General features: G+C 44.1%; 1 protein-coding gene across 2 annotated transcripts in view; it reads right to left on the bottom strand.

Moving 5' to 3' along the window:
• Positions 1-25,909, bottom strand: part of LOC142296397 (zinc-regulated GTPase metalloprotein activator 1B-like) — a 116,125-nt gene that overhangs the window by 30,862 nt on the left and 59,354 nt on the right. For both annotated transcript variants that reach the window (XM_075339977.1, XM_075339988.1), the window contains exons 9-12: positions 24,666-24,752; positions 19,550-19,594; positions 13,096-13,152; positions 3,498-3,546 (exon numbers count right to left, since the gene is read on the bottom strand). In XM_075339977.1, coding sequence (XP_075196092.1) covers positions 3,498-3,546; positions 13,096-13,152; positions 19,550-19,594; positions 24,666-24,752 — 238 coding nt within the window. The remainder of the gene's footprint in view (positions 1-3,497; positions 3,547-13,095; positions 13,153-19,549; positions 19,595-24,665; positions 24,753-25,909) is intronic.

The raw sequence follows: 25,909 nt of genomic DNA, 5'->3' as shown, positions 1-25,909 counted from the left end.
GCTTGACTCAATGCTTGAAGGCCAGTTTTTAGGAAAATGGACCAACTACAAATTACTTTGCAAATACAAGGAAGTAATCGTGTATGTATACATGCATGGTATGTTTTTTATAAATGTACCTAATTTGAGTAATGAGAAATTGTAGGAAAAGTTTCAACACAGACATATGAGTATAGGTATGTTTACAATCCCAACAGCCAAGACTATTGTATGTAAATAGCCAAGTTGATCAGTTTTGTCCTACCATAAAAATGGCTTTCTCCCAGACATGGCTGCAATAACAATGAGTCCATTGCTACAGTACATAAGGACAGTGTACACAGTGCATTCTGCTAACTTTCTCTAATCTCTGAATTGTAACCGCATTTTAATGGAGTGGATCTGAAAGTACAATGGGAAACGGAAGGAACAGAATTCTCATATCATAGATATGTTACACCTAGCTGGAGGAAGTAAAGCAATCCCCTAATATATTCCTATCACCTAGATTCTTCATGAAAAGCACTGTAAAGGTCCTATCACACACATGAGATCGCTAACGAGATCGTTGCTGCGTCACCGTTTCTGTGACGCAGTAACGATCTCGCCAGTGATCTCGTTATGTGTAACACCTACCAGCGATCAGGCCCCTGCTGCGAGATCGCTAATCATTGCCGAAGGGTCCGGACCATTTTCTTCAAAGGTGATGTCCTGCTGGACAGGACACATCGCTGTGTTTGACACCTAACAATGACCTCCTAACAGGGTCCCACCGCTGCCGAGATCATTATACAGGTCGCTCATCGTTGGTAAGGTCTGACTGTGTAATATCTCACCAGCGGCCTCCCAGCGACTTACCAGCGATCCTTATCAGGTCGTATCGTTTTCGGGATCGCTGGTAAATTGTTAAATGTGACGGGGGCTTAAGGGCTCATTCACGCGACTTTTTCAGTCTCAGGCAATCTTTAAATAAGCAGACTACACACGCACAGCACTAGGACCAATGTTAGTGAATGGACCAGTGCATTTTTTGTTTGCTTGTTTTACTGACTGATTCTCAGTGTTAAAAAAAAAAATCACATTGTCCACTAATTTCTTCCGTGTGTAGGGTGACGCTTACACATTCAAGTCTGTGGGTGTGAAAAAAAATGGCTGTCGTAGAAAGCCAGTGCAGCATCCGTTCTTTACAGATACATAAGAAACTATATAGTGTCCTGTAAATTTTTAATAATTGTGGCTGGATTTTTCTTTGATTAGACATGATGACAAGAGAGAAAAAAATTGTCCTGAGTTTTCTGGATCAAAATGATTATTTATTTATTTTTTATATAGCCGAGTCAACCTGGCCTAATAGTGAAATGGAAAGGCTGAGCTCTAGCATATCCCTGAACAGGAGGGATGTCATGACATATTAATGGACTGTACCAGATCCTCTCCTTTCTTCTAGTCACTCCCTACTAAAAACAGTAATATAAGTATATTAGAGACTGAAAAGGCAAACGTTCAATGTAATCCTTGTAGAAAATCTCAGATAGCACTCTGTGGTTACAGATAAGTGACCTGCTAAGACTCTGACATCCAGGAAGCTGCACATTGTTATGTACCCGAGCATGTACATGAGTAAGGTTGTGCCCTGGATCTACATCTTTAAAATTAAGGCTCTCATTACAATGAAAAAAGAAATAGTGACTGTCCCCCAGCAAGTGTTCCCGAGCTGACATTGTGTGTCTCCAAAGTTATTATGCCCTTAGAAAACACTTCCACAGTTTAGGAAGCCTATTCTCATTGCTTGATTTGCAGCTGATAGGAGCTTAAGTGTCAATACAGGATCTTACAAATGGGGAGGAAATCATTATTGGCATTCTGTAGATACAGGTAAGACACAAAAGCTTTGTCTAAAAGCAGGCTGTAAAGGCCCCTTTAGGGGTGCTTCACACACAGCGAGCTCACTGCCGAGATCGCTGCTGAGTCACGCTTTTTGTGACGCAGCAGTGACCTCATTAGCGATCTCGCTGTGTGTGACACTGAGCAGCGATCTGGCCCCTGCTGCGAGATCGCTGCTCGTTACACACAGCCCTGGTTCGTTTTCTTCAAAGGCGCTCTCCCGCTGTGACACACAGATCGATGTGTGTGACAGCGAGAGAGCGACAAATGAAGCGAGCAGGGAGCAGGAGCCGGCGTCTGACAGCTGAGGTAAGCTTGTAACCAAGATAAACATCGGGTAACCAAGGTGGTTACCCGATATTTACCTTAGTTACCAGCCTCTGCAGCTCTCACGCTGCCTGTGCTGCCGGCTCCGGCTCTCTGCACATGTAGCTGCAGTACACATGGGGTTAATTAACCCGATGTGTACAGCAGCTAGGAGAGCAAGGAGCCAGCGCTAAGCAGTGTGCGCGGCTCCCTGCTCTCTGCACATGTAGCTGCATTACACATCGGGTTAATTAACCCGATGTGTACTGTAGCCAGGAGAGCAAGGAGCCAACGCTCAGTGTGCGCGGCTCCCTGCTCCCTGCACACACAGCTAAGCGGTGTGCGCTGGTAACTAATGTAAACATCGGGTAACCATACCCGATGTTTACCTTAGTTACCAGTCTCCGCAGCTTCCAGACGGCGGCTCCGTGCAAGCGCAGCGTCGCTTGCACGTCGCTGCTGGCTGGGAGCTGTTCACTGGTCGCTGGTGAGATCTGCCTGTTTGACAGCTCACCAGCGACCATGTACCGATGCAGCAGCGATCCTGACCAGGTCAGATCGCTGGTCGGATCGCTGCTGCATCGCTAAGTGTGAAGGTACCCTTACACACTTAGACTTTCTAGCGATCCCACCAGCGATCCCAACCTGGCCGGCATCCCTACAAAGTCTCTGGTGAGTCGCTGGTGAGCTGTCAAACAGGCAAACCTGGAAAACGACGCAACAGCGATACGGACCTGCAGAACGACCTAGCTAGTCATTGGGGACGTTGTAAAGCAGCTTTTTGAAATGGAAGTCGCTAACAAAGTTGCTGTAAAGGCCCCTTTACACACTGAGACTTTCTAGCGATCATGCTGCACAGCAGGAAACAAAGGACCAAAGAATGGTCCTGAGAGATTTGTAGCGATCAGCAACTTCACAGCAGGGGCCAGGTCGCTGATGTGTGTCACACACTGCAATGTCGCTGGGGAGGTCGCTATTACGTCACAAAACTGGTGACGTTACAGCGATGTCGTTTGCGATGTTGCAGTGTGTAAAGGGGCCTTAAGAGACTACCACCGCTCTGTGTGATATATGACAATTAGAACCAAGATTGGATACAGATCACACCTTTTACCGGGTCACCAAAAATGGAAACCCTTGTATATTCTTGGAAACAAATATGTATTTATTCTTTCAAATTTACAGTTTGTATTATTCCCACAGTTCTATTTCATGGATCACCATCAATACCTAGTTTCAGTGAGGTTACAATGTTCTACAATCAGAGAGGTACATTTCCTATTCTTTAAAAAAGTATAACAAAGCAAATGCGTAATTGTGCCATATACCTTATCCAGATGTGGATGACAGCTAGAGGTGATCAGCTTCTCCTGGAAACTACAAAAAAAAACAAAAAAACACTTTTTCTACATCATACGATCAACGTTAGAACTACACATAAGTCTAATTAATGTAAACCTTCACGTTGAATTGAAACATAACTATTCTGAGCTGTGATCCTTAAGAATTACCAAACAATTTGTGATTGCAATCATTTTCAAGAAGAAACTGAGTATTATCTGACAGAATTGCAGGGGTGCCAATACTTTTGGCCAGCACTGTATAAGGTGACTCCTGCTGCCCCAGCCACAGTCAGCATGAATAAGACAGGCTCCATCATTACAAGTATATATGTCATAAGATTTCAACACTAAGAAGGGAATGATGAAAATTCGGAGAATCACAGGATGGACAGACATGTTAATTATATGCAAATTAGGAAAAAAGAGAAACTCATTTCAAAGCATGTTGAATTTCACAGTATCAAGTAAGAGGGCCACAAGTAGGAATCCATGCATTTATACTCCTTGGCTGAAATCAATGAGGTTAATTATGGTTGTGGAAAGAATGTTCTGCCACACTGAATGCACTTGGGCACACAAATCATCAAGATCCACTGCTGGAAGCTCCCTTTTCAATTCCTAAACTAAAATGTCCCAGATGTGATCAAGACAGCTGTGGAGATGCTGCAGGTTATGGTAACATGTTTAGGCCAAGCAGTCTGCTTACAACAGAACAAGCAGCATGCGGCCTGGAGATGTAGTGTTGAAAAACTGGTCCTGGTACACTTGTACGTACAACTTGTTCCAAATCAATGTACAGCAGAGTGGTTATTGTACCTGGAATAAATACTAGAGAAGTCTGGCAACCGTACATCATGCCACCCCACATCATAATCCAGAAACAGTGTAATGCATAATCTCTCATAAAAGCCTCTTTGTGGACTTAAACAAGTGGTTTTCAATTGGAAAGCAGAAGCTAGAATGAGGCAATGGAGACTGGAATGAAGGTCTATCCTCTTCAGCAAAGAGTCCTACCCGCTTTTGTCTTGGACACAATGATAGCCGGAGATTAGTCTGGAGATCACATGGGAAACACCATCAAGAGGACTTTATACAGGTCCCACTCCCAGGATTATAGTGTGAGGTGGAAATATGTATGTTTGCCGGATCCCAATAGTTTTTATTCCAGTACACTAACAGATCGGCATTACATAGATAGGTACCAGTGGTATGGGAATTTCTCTAAAATTTCCAGGAGCCATATTTCAATAGAACAAAGCCAATCTGCATGTTACTGGTTGTAACACCCATACTGGCATCCCAGCGCTAACCTTCCCCCGCTTCAGTGGCAGGGGATGTTGCTTCTCTCACCTGCCAGGCTGCCCTGCATTGGCTGCCCCATCCTTGGTTCATGCTGCTGTCCCTTGGGGCCTGCACACATCGCTCAGGCTTCCTGGGAATGCCCATAGGGTGTGCACATGGCCACGCCCTTTTTCTTAAAGGACCAGTACACCCTGGCAAAGAAGTGCCTCTTAGGTCAACTGAGAGGTTTCAGCCATTTAAAGCACCTTTCCCTTTAGGGAAGTGCCTGGGCAACTAGTTCCTAACGTTGCTAGTTCTCAGATCCCAATGTGCTGCTGCTGTCATTGTGTTGTATTCTGCTGCTGATTGGTATCTGTGTTTCAGTGTGTTACCGGTCTGCTGCAACTATCCACGCCAGCCGTCTACCACAATATCCGATGCCACAAGTGTCCACATCAGCCGTTGCTACCGCATCCATCCCGGCAGAAACCACGACACCGGCTGCTACTACAACCAGAGACTGTATTGTACCCGTGGCGCCAGCTCCCGAGGTACCGCAGATCCCCTGGGGCTGCCCTCTCCGACTGCTTACCAGCATGTGTACCTATTGCCACCACCGGTGACTTTAATGAATACTCGGCGGCTGCTCCAGTTCGCACCTCCAAGCAGGTGAACGATATATTCAGTCCCGTGGACCCACTAATCCTGTGTTCGCTCCAGCATAACACTGGTGCTACTGTGAGCAGTCCGTGTGATCTAAATGAGCTAACATTACCTGAGCATCTACAGACTTGTCTCCCATCGACCATATCTGAGATTTCATTGGTCGGCAATTGCAAAAGAAATTGCCAGAAGCGGATGTTGATGACTTACATGATCTTGAGGAATGTTTAGCATGGCAGAACATTCCTTTAACCAACTATTAATATTGATAACATACAAAGGCATGTATTTCTGTGCATGGCACTCATACTGAATACTAAATAAATCAAGATTTTTTTAAAATGTTATTTCCATTCTTTTCTTCATTTGCCTATCATTATTAATATGTCTATCAATCCTGTGATTTCCAAAATTCCAGTACATTTCTTTCTTGATGTTGCAATTTCAATATTGAGGAGTGTATATATGGTTGTCTAAAACTCTGCGTCATTTCAAATAAACCATATTATGAACAGAAATGGGGGAACAAGTTGACTGACCAAACCAGTCAGGGAGGGAAGAGTCTGACTGGTTTCTCCAGCACAGCGCTGCTTGATGCAGAGATCTCTCCCCAAGATTTACTGACCGATCAGAGAGTGGGGTCCGCTGTAATTGACATCTCTTGCCATGCTGGTCAGCAATCGGTGACTGCTGCTGGCACAGAAATGTCACGGTGCATTTATAGAGTGACAGTTTAAATCAATGACGGACATAGCATGTTACGATGGAGGAACTGACACCTGCACATGATGTTCTATGTGTGTCATGGGGGTGTTACAGGGTTAGCTTATTTAAAAAATAATATATATATATATATATATATATATATATATATATATATATATATATATATATATTGTCACGCTCCCCGGGTCCCCTGTCCAGCTCCCCGGCTCCCCTGCCACGCTCCCCGGCTTCCCTGGCTCGCTCCCCGGCTCCTCTGTCCGGCGTCCCCCGCTCTCCAGCCTCCAGGCCTCCTCACCTATGATCCCCAGGCGTCCCGGTCCCCGCTCCCAGCGTCCGCCGGCAGCTTCTCTCCAGCCCGGCTCCCCTGCCTCCTGTTCGACGCTCCCTGCCCTGGCTTCTGGCACCCGGGCCTCGCGCATGCGCATTAGGGCGCGCGCGCGGTCATTGACCCTTTCTTAAAGGGCCAGCGTCCACAGACAGGAGATTGAACACACAGGTACAGGGTATAAAGGGGTTTAATGTCCAAGTGGGCGGGGCCTGTTTTTCTTGTTTCCTAAGCTAGGAGTCAGGTCTCCTTGTCTCTGTGATATACTCACCTATCTCTCTTCTAGAGCCGCTCCTGCCTCGCCATCCGGTCCTGCCGATTCCCGAACCCCGAACGCTGACTATCTGCCATCCCGTCAGTCCGTACCATCTTTGATCCCTGTGGTGATCCATCCTCTCGCTCCATCGGTTCCGGACTCTGCCTGACAACATCTCGGCCTCCGAACCTGAGCTCCGTCACCCGGACTACCATCAGTGACTCCGTGGTCCCAGGGACTTCTGCTTTCCACTCTTTTGCACGGACTGTCCTGCTACCTGTAGTGCTCCGGCTACCGGACCCCTTGCCTTCAGTAAGGTGTTCGGCCCAGTGGATCCACCTCCTGGGTCTACCCGTCCACCTGGCCCTAACATATATTATATATATAATATATACATACATACATACATACATACAGTGCCTTGCGAAAGTATTCGGCCCCCTTGAATTTTTCAACCTTTTCCCACATTTCAGGCTTCAAACATAAACATAAACATTTTAATGTTATGGTGAAGAATCAGCAACAAGTGGGACACAATTGTGATGTGGAACGAAATTTATTGCTTATTTTAAACTTTTTTAATAAATAACTGAATAGTGGGGTGTGCAATATTATTCGTCCCCTTTACTTTCAGTGCAGCAAACTCACTCCAGAAGTTCATTGAGGATCTCTGAATGATCCAATGTTGTCCTAAATGACTGATGATGATAAATATAAGCCACCTGTGTGTAATCAAGTCTCTGTATAAATGCACCTGCTCTGTGATAGTCTCAGTGTTCTGTTTAAAGCGCAAATAGCATCATGAAGACCAAGGAACACAACAGGCAGGTCTGTGATACTGTTGTGGAGAAGTTTAAAGCAGGATTTGGTTACATAAAGATTTCCAAAACTTTAAACATCCCAAGGAGCACTGTGCAAGTGATCATATTGAAATGGAAGGAGTATCATACCACTGCAAATCTATCAAGACCCGGCCTTCCATCCAATTTTCATCTCAAAACAAGGAGAAGATTGATCAGAGATGCAGCCAAGAGGCCCATGATCACTCTGTATGAACTGCAGAGATCTACAGCTGAGGTATGAGAGTCTGTCCATAGGACAACAATGAGTCGTACACTGCACAAATCTGGCCTTTATGGAAGAGTGGCAAGGAGAAAGCCATTTCTGAAAGATATCCATAAAAAGTGTCGTTTTAAGTTTGCCACAAGCCACCTGTCAGACACAACAACGAGGTGGAAGAAGGTGCTCTGGTCAGATGAAACCAAAAATCAAACTATTTGGGCACAATGTCAAACGATATGTTTGGCGTAAAAGCAACATAGCTCATCACCCTGAATACACCATCTCCACTGCCAAACATGGTGGTGGCAGCATCATGATTTGGGCCTGCTTTTCTTCAGCAGGGACAGGGAAGATGGTTAAAATTGATGGGAAGATGGATGGAGCAAATACAGGACCATTCTTGAAGAAAACCTGTTGGAATCTGCAAAAGACCTAACACAGGGACAGAGATTTGTCTTCCAACAAGACAATGATCCCAAATATAAAGCAAAATCTACAATGGAATGGTTCACAAATAAACGTATCCAGGTGTTAGAATGGCCAAGTCAAAGTCCAGACCTAAATCCAATCGAGAATCTGTGGAAAGAGCTGAAAACTGCTGTTCACAAACACTCTCCATCCAACCTCACTCAGCTCAAGCTGTTGCAGAGAAAGAATGGGCAAGAATGTCAGTGTCTCGCTGTGCAAAACTGATAGAGACATACCCAAAGCGACTTGCAGCTGTAATCGCAGCAAAAGGTGGCGCTACAAAGTATTAACTTAAAGGGGACAAATAATATTGCATGCCCCAATTTTCAGTTATTTATTTTTTATAAAAGTTCACCATAACATTAGAATTTCTATCTTTATGTTTGAAGCCTGAAATGTGGGAAAAGGTTGAAAAATTCGAGGGGGGCGAATACTTTCGCAAGGCACTGTATATACTGTGTATATATATATATATATATATATATATATATATACATACATACATACACACAATATATATATATATATATATGTATATCTATGTTTGAACTTGAAATTTTATACTGACCAAATAAATTAAATATGTTTTTTCTTTTATTTTTTCAATTGCAGATGCTAGAATTATCCATATCAACCTATCAACGCCAATATCCATGCACCACACCCACCAAGCTACTGATACCCTGAGGTGGTGTTTGGATGAATTTGTTTTTTTCTACATAGGGAAACACCTGTCAGTAAAGCAAAGACAACCAGGTGATGCCAGTGGAATAGTCGAGGTGGTTTTGCCAAGCACAGTTCTGACTGATAGCTTTCTCACTATGTGTGTATCGGGAGAGCCCTGTCAATTAAGCAGAGCCAGGAGGAAAGAACCTGATAAGCCCCCATTGACTAGTCTGCTTAGTCCTCGTTCCCAGCTATCTGTTCAAAGCATTTTCTTGGAAACAATGTAAAGCACAGATATTTTTAACTTTGGAGCCTGTCTGATTCATACTGCAAAAATCACCAGGGTCCCTTTATGTATTAAGAAATTGAAAGATACACCTGACCTTGAACTTTTTTTTTTTTTTTCCAAAAGGCAGGCATTGCTATAAGGTATTAAAAGAATATATACTTAACATATGCTAGTCTTATGGTCTCCACATGGAGTGAAAATGATAATGACCCTTTCTTCCTTCACCTTGTGCTCAAGGCTTGTAACAGGCTGTAACGGTCAGTAACATGACATCATCAGTGGGTGTTCAATAATTGGCAAACAATTCCAGAAAACTCACCGCTGCAGAAGCAGAGGATGTATATAAGAGGTTCATGAGTCAATGAATAAAAAAGGGGTGATAAGTGACCCTGGACTAAAGGGAAGGTAATCTAGCCTCATAGAGATCTTTGGGCACCTATGGACTATAAATCAGTATTACCTATCTCCCTGGACCTCTAAGATTGGAGAACAGTGGAGTCATCTCTATTGGATCTTTTGAAAATACAAGGACACTACCTCAATCTAAGCCCCGGACTCTAAGATATGTAATTTTTGAAAATGTATATTTATATGAAGAAATTGTTTGTTTACATTGGTCCCATATGATAACTTGTGAAAGGAGAAATCTGTTCGGTGGTCCCCTTCCCCTATGAATAAATAGGGTAGAAAATTATAAGGATAGCCACACAGGTATATGGACACCACTATAAATAGGTACCTCATATAGGTCCTCTCATTTGAGTAGAAAGAAGAGGTAGGATAATGATTGATCCATAGGACTAATCTTGGTGTGAATTTTATTATTGTATGTTTGAACACTTATTCACCTTTTTGGTTTTTTTCTATTTGGGGTGGAATTACTTACCTTTTAACTGAATTTAATAAAGGTGTATTTTAATTATCTACAGCTTTTTTATATTTCTGTGAGCATAACTTGGACCTGGAAATGATCTAGTAATAAATATACCGTAGTTACTCAACCTCTTACCTAGTATTTTTTTGGGGGGGAGAAAGAGGGGCAACTCCTTTGATCAACACAGAATTCTGAACATATTTAGGTTTAAAAAAAAAAAAATGTATGGTCACGTCAGTGGCTCGTGGAGGCTGTATGCAGGAGTAGACACAAAGTAGAGGGCCCCTGTGCAATAACAGTACATGGACCTATTGCTCATCATAATATACTTTTCTATTTGCAGGTGGTAGTGGGCCCCTTATCGCTTGGGCCCCTGTGCGGCTGCACTGGTTACACCAACAATGTGTCCATCCATGGCGGTATGTGTTCTTTAGTAAGAAGCCATACAGCTTCCACGTATTGCTGCATAGCACTTCCATACATATGGCATCCAATAGAGCGTGCCATGAGTTATTTTTTACTAGATTAAAAAAACTGAAGCACAAACTCGTACAATTGAGGGCTCATGCCAATGTTCTGCTGTGAATAGGCTGTTGCTTTGTCATTCTGCACTGATGTTTTAGGAAATTTCTAACATGTTTCAGTCCTGGGAGTCGTAATTGTGACCTATTTAATGAACTATTTAATAATGGCACTGTGATTCCCTTTTCAGTATGGATTTGCGTGAGGAGCATTGACTAAATAACTCAAACAATCCTTTCAAGATTAACCAGCTGCGTGGGCTTACACTTGACACCCTCCTTGCCACCATTCCTGCAGAGTGTCATTCACTCCCGCAGCTTGTCTACACATACACTTTGCCTCCCTTCTTTTAAAGCCACTGTTACCAATTTACCCCTCGCCGCTCTGCTTAGTCCCTGCAGATGTTTTGAAGTCCTTGCCAGCCCCCTGCCGCTGAGGGTATACTGCTGTTCAAATGGCCGTAATCTATTAGACAATATTTAGCTACAGATCCCACCGTGAAGGTTTCAGATTGTCTGCTGAAGAATTTCACATGGGTATATCCAGTTTTCTAGGACTGAACAGTTCCCTTTTTCCTTGCCTTGTTTTATTTTGTTTGTCACTTTGGTTTTTGAGGGTCCAAAATGTATTTTCTTTATTATGCAGGTTATATCATACAGATACTATATGAAGGGTAAAGATTTACTGTTGGATCAATAATCGATATTAAGATACAAGGGTGGCACAATGGTGCATGCAGTGCTCTGGATAAATGCAGTGCTCTGGATAAATGTAGTGCTCTGGATAAATGTAGTGATGGTCCATCATGTCATGTGGTCACCTCAACATGTTATTTGCTCCATCTTAAATCCAAGAATGAGGACTCCTTTTACTTTACAGCTCCCTGTAACATTAGATGTTATCACCTATCCATAGGTCAGGAGATAGCTTGTGTTTGGTGGGGTTGCCGGGTTCCTCACCCAGCCTGTGTCCAGGATATGTCTAAGCTGGGAATAAACCTTTACAAGTTTTCCCACCTAATGTTTTCATAGCAAGAGCAGAACCTTCTCTTAGATATTAAAGGATCTAAGTGGTTTGTTGGCTAATATACAATTTCACAAAAAAGGTGAAATATTATTATGGAAACATATTAGGAGTTTTGTTCGGGTGGAGTCTGGGCGTAGAGTCAAGAGCTGCCCTCTACTGAAGCTGAAGTCGATGCTTTCGGCTCAGTGTTGCTGCCCTTTTACTTTAGTGATCATGGTGGTGTAAAAACTTGGATCCCACCAAAACTTTCCTGATGACAGCTTCCCTTTACGTTTTAGAGATAACCATTTTCAAATCCATGTCTATTCAGGAAGTAGTAACAAAGCAATATCTGTACAATAATATTTTACCTAAATATCAGAGACCAAAGCTTGCTCTAATTGATTCCATTAACTATTTAGCTTCAGCGCACTGGCTCCTGTTAGTCCCTCCTCCCCCCACGACGCAACAGACGGATTGTGGCAGGTTGACATGGAAGCCTGCCGCCTAATAAAAGGCCACCATGGTAGTCAACTTTATCCACTTCCAAAGTGCACACTTTGGGTGGCCTTTAAAAGGAGGATGTAATTTTGCTTACAGTATATACTGCAATACCATCACAGGTTCAACACCTCTAAAAGGACTAAAAAAATGTGATTTTTTTTTTTCTTTTTTTTTCCCACTGTTTACATAGGAAAAAAAAATGTACAAGTTTGACATCACCATTGTCGTACTGACCAGTAGAATCATGTCGCGAGGACTTTTTTATCACACAAAACAAAGCCTGTAAAAGCCATGGTAGAATTGCAGGTTGTTGCTGTTTTTCCTGTTTTTTTTCACCATTGTATAGCACTTGGAATTCTTTTTCCGTCTTTCAGTAGATTATATTTTAAAGTGAATAGTGTTTTTCAAATCTACATCTTGTTCTGCTGTAATACACAAGCCCCAGTATGGCTATGTTCACGGAAAAATACACAAAGGTTCTTGGAAGAATGTAAACTTAAAGTGCATTAAGAAAAATGGTCAGTGGGAGGAAGCGGTTAAGGATAAAAGGATGACTCCGATCGCAAGCCATCATTAAAACGCATTCACACAAGAAGATTCTGAATGGATATCCTGTATATTCTCCCATGAACACAGAATAACACAACATGGTCTTCTCTACACATACATCTTGTGTGGGGATAAAACCCAGCCACAACAAAATTACTTACAAACTTTTGAAAGAAATTAGAAGAATTAGGCGACTTTCCTCCAAAAATAGCGCCACACCTGTCCTGTGGGTTGTGTCTGTTACTGCAGCTTCAGTGGAGCGGAGCCAAAATACCAAAACATAACCCATGGGCAGGTGTGGCACAGCTTCTGAGTGACAGCAGCATATATTTCCAATTCTCGACAACCATACAAACTGGTAACAAAATGAAAAATGCATTGCGTATACGTTACCTTTTTCCTGACAAACTATCAAACGCGTGTAAATCTAAAATCCCCGTTAAGTCCACCCTGGAAAATAAAAGCATATTAAAGATCATTGTAATATCATACCAACATAAAAAAGTAGGAAATATTTTACTCATTCCTTATACAGCATCACACTAGATGTGGGAATGATACAGTACAGGAGAAAAGTGAGTACACCTCACATTTTGTAAATATTGCATTATATCTTATCATGGGACAACACAGAAGATATGACACTTTGATACAATATAAAGTAATCAGTGTGCAGCTTGTGTAACGGTGTAAATTTGGTGCCATTTAAATAAGTCAATAGACAGCCATTAATGTCTAAACCGCTGGCAACAAAAGTAAGTACACCCTTAACTGAAAAAAGACAAATTGCGCCATGAAAAGAAATAGTAAAACATTTACAAATATGTGAGGGGTGTATTCCCTTTTGTGATGTACTATATTTCCAATCTTCAGTCCTTGTCCACCTTACCAACAGGCAGCATGTTTAATTAGAAAATTGCTTTTCATGCAGCTTGCACTTCTTAAATACAGAGGGAATGCTATTGACATAGCGAGATAATGAGGCATTAGATACATTGATTTTAGGTTAAAGTCATGGAAGTATGCCGTGTAAGTGGACATGACAGCCAATGCAAAAACTGATCAAACTCTGGAAAGTCCTGCCGGCGGGGTGCTAACTTACCAGCAAGTAGCCGGTTAGAAACAATATATACACAGGATGCACTGGGATTAAAGAGAAGCAGCAGACTGCTACAACACCCCATGTATATTTTAATAAACCCTTGAATAGATCTCTTGACATCAGATTATCATTGCTATCGTGCTTAGTTCCCATTAATGAAAACCTAGCTTCTGATCTACAGTTTTAGCCTGAGTTTTGCCCCAGAGATAAAAAGGGAACTGTGATGGTTACATAAAAGCATATGAACTAACAGGTCTAAAAGTGAAAAAAAAAAAGAGAAAAACTATTCTTAAAGGGAATTTATCCGCAGGATTTCACCCCCCCCAACTATATATATCCATAAGAAGCTCTTTCAAAGACAAACTCAGCAATGCCTTAACGAGACAGTGTGATCCTTGAGACCTGCAATCCTGTGGATCCTCATTACCTCATTACTATATAAATCGCACTTGTCCACATACTCAATCACACTCCAACCTCTCCACTATGGCCAAGACTAAAGAGCTTTCTAAGGACATCAGGGATAAAATTGTAGGCCTGCACACGGCTGAGATGGGCTACAGAACAATAGGCAAGAAGATTGGTGAGAAGGCAACAACTGTTAGCGCAATTTTTAGAAAATGGAATAAACTCAAGACGACTGTCAATCTTACTTGGTCTGTGGCTCTATGCAACAACTCGTCTCATGGGGTAACGATGATTTTGAGAAAGATGAGGAGTCAGCCCAGAACGACATGAGAGGACATGAAGATAGTTGGGACCACAGTCTCAAAGATTACCATTAGTAATCTACGCTGTGGATTAAAACACAGCATGATATGCAAGGACCCCTGATCATGCCAGCACATGTCCAGGCCCGTTTGAAGTTCGCCAATGACTATCTGGATGATCCAAAAGAGGCATGTGGACAGATAAGACCAAAAGAGAATTTTTTGGTATCAACTCCACTCGCCATGTTTGGAGGAAGAAAAAGGATGAGTACAACCCCAAAAAACACTATCCGAACCGTGAGGCATGGGGGTGGAAACATCATGGTTTGGGAGTGCTTTTCTGTAAAGGGGACAGGACAACTGCAGAGTGTTAAAGTGAGGATGGAAGGGGTCATATATCGCAAGATTTTGGCCAACAACCTCCTTCCCTTGGCATGGAAGATGGGTCAGGGCTGGGTCTTCCAGCATAACAATTTTCCAAAACACACAACCAGTGCAACTAAGGAGTGGCTCTCAGACAGATTAAGAACATTACGTTCAAAATGCGTCCTCCTTGTGGTCTTCCTTCGACCCTGGAATGGACTTTTTAACATGTATTTAAAATAAAGATTTATTATTTTTAAGAAAAATTCGCTTTGGATTGGCTTGCTGGAAACCTCCTCTCTGAACGTTATTTTCCCCACTGTATACATCTGAAGACAAAAAGAGGGAAGCTAGCAGTGATTGCATACGGGGCTTGCGTGATGTCTCCGTAAATGCCACACCGCTAGAATGTGTGTTGATGTCGATTTGATGTGGTGCGTTTTTTTACCAGTAGATATAGATTTGGTGTAGAAGTGTCTGCACCAAAATACTCAATGTGCACACATAGCCTAATCCTGCATTGAGTTCAATTACTTCACCTAAGGTGAGGTGACTGAGTTCAAGGAGTTAACCTCAGTTCAGTTCACCTGAGGTCACAGCTGCGGTACGTGGAAACCCCAGCTGTGATGTCAGGTGAACTCACTGATGTCACTGCTCACATCCCTGAAGCCGCAGTGATCGGTCACGTTTTCTAATGTGACCACGCACTGCGACCTCAGATGTACCAGGGTCGGGATTGTCGTGGAACCTCGTGTGGATTACTTCGGACCTACAGGGTGTTTTGGGGGTTAATAAATTGGAGAAATAGGGTGTTTTTTGAAATGAAAGGATTTTTCTGTGTGTTTTCTGTTTATTTCTTTTTGCTTATTCGATTAGTAATCGGGGGTGTCTCATAGACCCGCTCCCCACTACTAACTTCAGGCTTGATGACAACTGTGATTTTTTGACAATTCACAGCTGTCATTAACCCCTTATATTACCAAATTGTCACCACACCAGGGCAATCGGAATGAGCCAGGTAAAGAACCACAATTGTTACGTCTAATAGCTGCGCGGAAGGCTCGGTAAGTATAATTCTCCAGCTTTGCAGCTTCCTAGCCCTTACTAAGACCATTTTACAGCAAACATGTCCGGGTCCACATAGACTTATATGGGGTTCAGGCTCATGTTCAGGTTCAAGTCTGGTCTGCAAGTGGACCAAAACAATTTCAGTCTGAGACTCTTTTTCATTGGCCATAATGAGGGTGCATATTAGTGTTCACATTATAGCTTCAACACCCACATCTCTCAAGTTTTAACTTAAAGAGCATAAAAGGAATCTTTCCCTAGGTTTCTACCACCATATCTGAGAGCAGCATGATGTAGGGACAGAGACCCAGATTCCAGCATTGTTTCACTTAATAGGCCCAGTATTGTTTTTTGGTTTTTTTTTTATAAAATCCTTTTTTTTATCTGCTACAGATCTACAAGTTCTCTGAATGCTGAGCGCTGTATAACCCCCTACAACAATAATTGGTAAGCAGCTTTCTGTGTCCACTGTCCATAGGCAGAAATCTGCCAATCAGTGGTGGGGGCAAAGTTATACAGAGCTCATGAATATGGAGCACCACCTGGCAGCAGGTTTACTAGTCCTCCAGTGATAACGTAATGCTGATAAAACATGATCTAATTTTGGCAGTTCTATGCCATGAGTGGATACAGACTGGTCAAAAAATTGCAGGACTACTTAGTTTAGATGAAGCTGTGTGGAAGGAGGGCATTTCTTAAAGTGGTATTCTCAAGTTGTCTCTTGAACAGCTCAGAGCAATACAGTTTCCCTAGTCTCCTTACTTCCTGGTTGTTGTCAGAGTGGTCTCTGCTCCTTAAAGGGGTTCGCTGACAAATGTGATTAAAATAACTAAAATAGTTCAAAATATTACAAATTTGCTAAATACCTTTATTTAGCAAAAACGTACACATTATCTAATGCACTCTGACAGATTTTCAAAGATGGCAACTGCAATCTATCAGTGTGCAATCATTCTAGATTTCAGAGAAGCACTAAAACTGTCAGGCTGACTGAGATGGACGTTCATTCTCAGTCAGCTAAAGAAAGGTGTTTATCTTCTCTTTTAGTCCACTCCACTCAGTGTCCTGCCAGGTTGACTGTACACAGGAATGGGAGTTTATGACAGGACCTGATGTATGTCTGGAGTAGATGTTCTTAAAGCAGCCCATCTTTCTGCATGTCCTCTGAAATCCAGGACACCTGGCGTATTGACTCATGGCAGTTGCCATCTTTACAATCCTAACAGAGTGCATGACATGAAGTGTACCTTTCTGCTAAAGAAAGGTATTTTAAAAAAAAAAAAATTAAATGTGTATATTTTGTGAAAACCCCTTTAAGTGACAGTTCTGGTGAATAGTAGAACTGCAGTATAAGTAGAATTATAAAGCTCAGTACAAGTTCTGCTGTTACACATTGAACTATCAGTGGTTTGTTCTGCAGTGTGCACTGTTATCACAGTAGTTGCACATAGCAATAGCATTTGAAAAAGCACACCATTCAGGACAGTGAGAGCTGTGATTAAAAAAGCAGCTGTGATTTTGCAAGATTTATTACAGCAGCTCTTCAGAAGATGAGGGGGAGGGAGGTATCAGTCAACTGCTGTATAAAAATCAATGGGCTGGAGAGAGCTGACTTGGATGTTAAGAGTTAACCATTTTCCTGTAATTAAGCTACAGAGTACACTTGGCCAGGGAATGAAGAATAGATAGCCAAAAAGAAAGGCTGTTATTGCAGGAAAATTTGCAAGCTGTCTAACTAATTAAAGGGGTTGTCTAATCTTAAACTATAAGTCTGCAGTCACTCTATAATGTCAATCTATGTGACTGCAGACTTGAGACTCCTCACATCACACATACTTCGTGCTGTGAGGATTCACCAGTCCTGGCTGAGTCCTGGGCAGTCGTGTAACCACAAGTATGTGATATGCTAAATTCCAGCCAAATTCTGACTTAACTGTTTCCGGCCTTGCATATCGGGATTCTGCATATCTCATACTCGGGGTCACATGACCGCCTGCACCCAGTGCCGGGACCTGACAACTCTCACAACGTACAGTGCGCACAATGTGAGGGTCACAAGACTGCAGTAAGGTTGGTGTTACACTTGCGAGTGCCTCGCTTATATCTCGCGTTGCATCATCCGGCATGGCTGCACACTCTCCTGACAGGAACAGGTCGATTGCATGCATCTCTATGCAGCTGAGACGCTCCTGTGAGGAGAGTGTGAGTCCGTGACGGGTGATGCAACGCGAGAGTCGCGCGAGTTACACGTGAGGCACTCGCAAGTGTGACACTGGCCTAACAGAGTGACACAGAGTGTCTCTGGACCTGACATCACCTCCCTACTAACCAGAATCCCACAATGTCTGTCTTGCTATTTCATCCTTTTTCTCTGCTTGATTCCTGAAACTGAACATGGACAAAACAGAATTCATTGTCTTTCCTCCTCCTCATTCCTCATTCAACTCCCCCACCTGACATATCCATCAATGTCAATGGCTGCTCACTTTCCCCAGTGCCACGCGCTCACTGCCTGGGAGTAATCCTAGACTCTGATCTCTCTTTCAAGCCACACATCCAAGCTCTTTTCACCTCCTCCCGCCTCCAACTCAAAAATATTTCCCAGATCCGTACATTCCTTTCCCAAGAAGCTGCAAAAACCCTAATACATGTTCTTATTATCTTCCGTCTGCATTATTGCAACCTCCTGCTCTGTGGCCTCCCTTCTAACAGTCTCGCACCCCTACAATCTATTCTTAACTATGCTGCCCGGCCAATCCACCTGTCCCCCCGCTACTCCCCGACCTCTCCTCTCTGCCAATCCCTTCACTGGCTTCCCATTGCCCAACGACTCCAGTTCAAAACACTAACCATGACATACAAAGCCATCCACAACCTGTCTCCTCCCTACATCTGTGACCTAGTCTCCCGGTACTTACCTACACGTAACCTCCAATCCTCAAAAGATCTCCTTCTCTACTCCCCTCTCATCTCCTCTTCCCACCATCGCATCCAAGATTTCGCCCGTGCCTCCCCCATACTCTGGAATGCTCTGCCTCAACACATCAGACTCTCGCCTACCTTGCCAAGCTTCAAAAGGAACCTGAAGACCCACCTCTTCCTACAAGCCTACAACCAGCCATAACCCTCAGTCTGATACAGCGCCACACAATCAGCTCTACCCTAACCTACTGTATCCTCATCTATCCCTTGTAGACTGTGAGCCCTCGCGGGCAGGGACCTCTCTCCTCCTGTACCTGTCTGTGTCTTGTACTGTTTATGATTATTGTACTTGTCCCTATTATGTATACCCCTTTCACATGTAAAGCGTCATGGAATTGATGGCGCTATAATAATAATAAATAATAATAATAATTGCAGACTTGTAGTTTAAGACTGGACAACCCTTTTAAAACAATTTAAGACCTTGACAACATCCCTTTAAAAACATGATATTGAAAAGAATAAGAGGGATGTATGTTTTATCATAAAAATATATATTTTGAATATCGCCTTTTAGCTTAGAAACTTATTGAAATAATATAACCTAAAAATAATGTGAAATTTATTGTTCGGATCTATATAATCACAGACATCCCACACAAAACTTGTAAATGTAAAATACCTGGATCTTTGCGTTTCCAAAATTTTCACAAGTCCATTTATTGACCTTAAAGAAGAAAAGAAAAATGAATTTAAGTCACAAATACATATACAGTGAAACCTCGTCAAAAGAAGGCACCATTGAAAATAAACACACCCCTTTATCTTGACCAGATTTATTGTGACCAATTTTGTAGAAAATGTGTAGTGCCAACTCAGCAACACATGGAAGGTCATACATTCAAAAGAGAAAAAAACTCCATATCTTACCAAAGAGGTTTTCAGTTTGTCATTTTACATTACGTCAGAAACTATATACTCAGTTCTTATGTGTATTTAAAGTGGATCTGTCACCTGATTTCACAAAACAAACAGTGCACATTATTAAATGAATCTTTAGACCTAACAGGGCTGGTGTGCTTACTCTGAAAATACATGTCAACATCCTTTTTGAAAAATTTTAAAATCACGCAAGAAAAACTCTCAACAAAGTTTACAAGGCTATTTAGAGATTTTCAAGTAAGGTCACCAGCCATCAACCCCTGATGACTGCTGTCTTTTCACGAAGACGGTTGAGAAGACTTCTGATGCACGGCACATTATTAGAACACAGCAGCTCATGCACTGCACCCCCGATGGACAGGAACGTTACTAACAGCATCAGGCACTGATCGGACTTCACTGCGTCTAGAGCAGGGGTGGGGAACCTTTTTTCTGTTGGGGGCCATTTGGAAATTTCTACCAACCTTCAGGGGCCGCACAAAATTATCAATGTTTAAATGACCCTGCTATATTGGGTGAAACAATTAATTAACTGGGGGCATGGGGCTGGGGGCACGCACATCACACGCGGGGCTGGGGGCACGCACATCACACGCGGGGCTGGGGGCACAGACACCACACGCGGGGCTGGGGGCACAGACACCACACGTGCGGCTGGGGGCACAGACACCACACGCGGGGCTGGAGGCACAGACACCACAAGCGGGGCTGGGGGCACAGACACCACACGCGGGGCTGGGGGCACAGACACCACACGAGGGGCTGGGGGCACAGACACCACACGGAGATTGCACACAGGATTGGGGTGATTCGCTGCACACAGGATTGGGGTGATTCGCTGCACACAGAATTGTGTGGGGGTGCACACAGGACATTGGGGGGCTGCACACAGGACATTGGGGGGCTGCACACAGGACATTGGGGGGCTGCACACAGGACTGGGTGATGGGCATCACAAAGGACTGGGGGAGGGGTGCACATAGGACTGGGTGATGGGCAGCACATAGGACTGGGGGAGGGGTGCACACAGGACTGGGTGATGGGCTGCACATAGGACTGAGGGGGCTGCACACAGGATTGTGTGGGGGTGCACACAGGACATTGGGGGGCTGCACACAGGACTGGGTGATGGGCAGCACATAGGACTGGGGGAGGGGTGCACACAGGACTGGGTGATGGGCTGCACATAGGACTGGGGGGGCTGCACACAGGATTGTGTGGGGGGTGCACACAGGACATTGGGGGGCTGCACACAGGACATTGGGGGAGGGGTGCACACAGAACATTGGGGGGCTGCACACAGGACATTGGGGGCACACTGCGCTGAGAGTTTCATGCAACTCTGGGGGAGAAGGTTTACAGAACTGGGGTTTAGGCACAAAGCATTGGGCAGGGCACATAGCAGCAGAGGGTCGGCGCTGGACTCACAGCAGCATCACCGGAGTGCAGGAGCTGGACACACTGCATCAGAAGGAGAAGGCAGGCACTGATCTCCGGAGGGCAGGGGGCGTGCACACAACGCTGGAAGCTGTGAGGCTGCTGTGGACCCGCCCACAAAGTAAGCACTGGCCGACGGGAGAACACATTGCAGCACAAACAGCAATGTGTGGATTTAAAGGGCCGGCGGCAGCAAGACCGCAGTGACAGCACCAGCACCAGCACTGCCTCCCGCGGGAATCTGCCCGGGGGCCACATAAAAGGTCATGGCGGGCCGCATGCGGCCCGCGGGCCAGAGGTTCACCACCCCTGGTCTAGAGTGTTTGACAGGAGGAGGTGGTTACCCAATGGTAAGCTGAGAGAGCATTTGTCCAAAATACTGGAACACCAACACTCAGTAATGCTTTTAAATGCCCAGTGTTAGGATAGGGACACACAAGCATATGGCATCTGGTGCGAGTGCATTGGATGAGACTCTCGCCTCCCGCTGTGCTGTGAGTGTAAGCTGAGTGAAAAGGCTTGTTTTAAAAGCCACTTTTGACTTTTAGGATTGCTACTTCCAATAGGTGTGCTAGAGTTTGTCTCCATCCTCACTGGAGGGACAATTTGAATAATTCCCAGAGGGGCATTACAGCTATAAGTCCCCTCACTGGCAGCCAGACTGGTTTGTCAGGTCTTCATAAAGTGAATAGTCTTTCCCGTGTTCCCCACATAGCTTCTCATAAGCCAGATCAGATACTCACACTTTGCACTGACGAGGGGCAATCACCCCGATACACCGTGTCTGCAAATTGGGATTCTGATCTGGCATTAAATCCTAAGTCCTATGAAAAGGCTTGTTTAAAAAGCCACTTTTGACTTTTAGGATTGCTACTTCCAATAGGTGGCGCTAGAGTTTGTCTCCTTCCTCACTGGAGGGACAATTTGAATAATTCCCAGACAGGCATTGCAGCTATAAGTCCCCTCACTGGCAGCCAGACTGGTTTGTCAGGTCTTCATAAGGAGAATAGTCTTCCCCGTGGTCCCCACATAGCTTCTCATAAGCCAGATCAGATACCCACACTTTGAACTGATGAGGGACAATTACCCCAAAACACCGTGTCTGCAAATTGTGATTCTGATCTGGCAGTAAATCCTAAGTCTTATGAAAAGGCTTGTTTAAAAAGCCACTTTTGACTTTTAGGATTGCTACTTCCAATAGGTGGCGCTAGAGTTTGTCTCCTTCCTCACTGGAGGGACAATTTGTAAGTTGAGTGTCATGCCACTGTGATCCGATCCTGCGATCGGATCACAACTGCGGAGGAAAAGGTGGGCACTGTGGAGGAGATGGAGTATTAATCTCTCCATCTCCTCCATTGCCAGCTGATGCAATTATCGCACTGCACTCCGGTGTCATCCAAGTGCAGTGTAATGTTTCACCCGCACCCATAGACTTGTATGGGTGTGAGTGAATACGGAACAGATTCCACCCGCAGCATGCTGCAACTGTTTTCTTGGTCCGATTAGGGTTGAGAAAATAATTACAGATGGGAATGGCCCCATAGAATAAAATGGGACCGAGTGTTCGACGTGTGTCATAGCCCTTATATAACATTATGGATCTCTACATAAAGCTCCCCCAGGGAACAAAAAAAAAAAGTCTGATCAAGTTTAATAAATTTTGACTTTAGCTCTTTCTTGCTACACAGTCAGTGTTTATTTCTTGTCATTAATTTTTCCATCCCTACCTCCCTGGAGCAATAACTTTTTTATTTTTCTGTCAATATAGCTGTATTTTTGGGGCAGTTGAGTTGTAGTTTTAAATGCCATCATTTAAGATATCATAAGGGGGCTTTACACGTAACGACATCGCTAACGAGATGTCGTTCAGGTCACGGAATTCGTGACGCACATCCAGCCTCGTTAGCGACGTTGTTGCGTGTGAAACGTAAGAACGACCGCTAATGATCAAAATTACTCACTAATCGTTGATCGTTGATACGTCATTCTAATCCCAAATATCGTTGCTGTTGCAGGACGCAGGTTGTTCGTCGTTCCTGAGGCAGCACACATTGCTACGTGTGACACCCGAGGAACAACACCTTACCTGCGTCCTCCGGCAACGAGGTGGGCGTCACTTTCTTTCGGCTGCTCTCCGCCGCTTCGCTTCTATTAGACGGCTACCGTGTGACGTCGCTGTGACGCCGCACGAACCACCCCCTTAGAAAGGAGGTTGTTCGCCGGCCACAGGGACGTCGCTAGGCAGGTAAGTCCGTATGACGGGTCCTAGCGATGTTGTGCGCCACGGGCAGCAATTTGTAAGTGACGCACAAACGACGGGGACGGATGCTTTCACAAGCGTGTAAAGCAGCCTATACAGCGTATTGAAAAGATGAAATTAAAAAAACAAACGTTTCTGGGGAGGAATTGAAAAAAACCAAAACCTTAGGGTTTCTTTTTTTTTTATTATTATTTCATGTATGTGGAGGGAAAGGTAAAATTTTGTGTATATTTATATATTTAGTTTAAATGTGCTTGCTAGAGCTTAGGGCTCTTTCACATGACTGTGAAATTCAGTCCGATGTTGGATCGAAATGCGATTTATGAAGGTGCACCTTGTTCCTGGACTCTCCTTGCAGACCCCAGAAATACCTTTATAAAATCCGCCGCCACATATGTAAATTAACTGTTCTGGTCGTTTGGACGTCCTTTTCTTCAGCTCCTGTCCCTCCTTCTGAAGTTGTTCGCCGTCCTCCTTTCATTATTGATGTGGGTAACGCCTCCCTCATCATCCAGGTAGTTCTGCAAAATCTCACACCTGTGCAGAGTCATTCCCAGCTTGCACAGACGCAGTTTGCTCTGCCCCATCGGGGGCAGAGCTGAAAACATAGGTGCGCTTGCGCGAGCCAGTGAGGTCTTTGCGCAGGCGCAAGATTATGGCCAGTGATGTGGATGACGTCACCTGCGTCACCCTTGTACCCAACCCAATTCTCGCACATGCTCAAAGACCTGACCGGCTCATGCAAGCACACCTATGTTTCCGGCTGTGCCCACAATGGGGCATAGCGAGCTGCACCTGCGCAAGCCGGCAATGACTTTGGTCTGCAAGGGACGTCAGGGAACAAAGTGCCCCTTCATAGAATGCAGCCCAGGAGCTGCAGAAAGTGATACTTTTAGTTCAATTCTAAAAAACACTTTAACCACCCCCTGTAACCATTTTGATGTCATTGACACTATTGACTGCAGCATCTAAGTGGTTAAACAATCACAGTTAAAGCTAGCTCTGATCTCAGCAGTTTCGGACAGGTGTCAGCTGAGTGACAACTGGCTAAATTAAGAATTATAAACAAAACACAAGCCTCAATGGTAGAATTGCTGCTTATTTTTTACAACCTCACACATCCCCAACAAAAATAAATGTAAAAATAAATGATGTTTACCTTACAACAGATCTAACTTCCTCTAGTTCTTTAACAGAGACCAAATCAGTTTTGTTGATAATTATTACATCTGCCAGCGCCACTTGCCTGCAGTGGGGAAAAGACAATGGCTGCATGTTGGTTATTTTTTTCATTAACATTGGCAGTAAAGAAAAGACAATGGCTGTATTTGGTTATTTTTTTCATTAACAGTGGCACAGCATTGGCTGCTGATAAACAGCTCACAAAGTAAACATGACTATGAAACTTTCAGCAGGCAACTTTGCATCGAGTAAAGGCCCCTTTACCCACTAACACTTTCTAGCGATCCCACCAGCGATCCGTCCTGGCAGGGATCGCTGGAAAGTCTCTACATGGTCGCTGGTGAGCTGTCAAACAGGCAGATTTGGCCAATGACCAGCGACTAGCCACCAGCAACTCGTGTAACGATGCTGCGCTTGGAAACCAGGGTAAATATCGGGTAACCAAGCAAAGCGCTTTGCTTGGTTACCCGATATGTACCCTGGTTACCAGCGTACACCGCTTACAGGCTGCCACCGCTGGCTCCCTGTACACGTAGCAAGGGTATACACTGGGTTACTAAGCAAATCGTTTTGCTTAGTTACCCGATATTTACCCTGGCTATGTGTGCAGGGAGCTAGCGCTGGCAGCCTGTAAGCGGCGGACGCTGGTAACCAGGGTAAATATCGGGTACCCAAGCAAAGCGCTTTGCTTAGTTACCCGATATTTACCCTGGTTACCAGCGTACACCGCTTACACAGAGTCGGTGCTCGTTGGTCCCTGCTGTCAAACACAGCGATGCGTGCGGCACAGCGGGAAAAAATGGTCCTGAACAACTTGTAGTGATCAGCGATCTCACAGCGGGGGCCAGGTCGCTGATGCGTGTCACACACTGCAATGTTGCTGGGGAGGTCGCTATTACGTCACAAAACTGGTGACGTTACAGCGATATTGCTAGCGATGTTCCAGTGTATAAAGGGGCCTTAACTGTGTTGTTTCTGTTAAACAAGATCCTATGGGCCAGATTCATCGTTTTGGGGTTTGTTTTTCAAGTGACTTATTTAGTTTGTGGAATTGACGTTTTTGTGCCAAATCCTTGATAATGGTGCATGTGGTTCGTGAATTTTGCTCAAAATCAAAAGTTCTCTTTTTTTTGCACCTTCTGCAAAGAGTCGCACATTCCTTTAAAATGTCCAAAATTTGCAGACAAATTTCAGGTATCCATAAAATCAGTCCAGGTGGTA

This window comes from Anomaloglossus baeobatrachus, chromosome 1, assembly GCF_048569485.1.
Source record: "Anomaloglossus baeobatrachus isolate aAnoBae1 chromosome 1, aAnoBae1.hap1, whole genome shotgun sequence".
NCBI lineage: Eukaryota > Metazoa > Chordata > Amphibia > Anura > Aromobatidae > Anomaloglossus > Anomaloglossus baeobatrachus.
The sequence above is the reverse complement of the archived record's forward strand: the minus strand, read 5'-3'. Positions and strand labels throughout refer to the sequence as shown.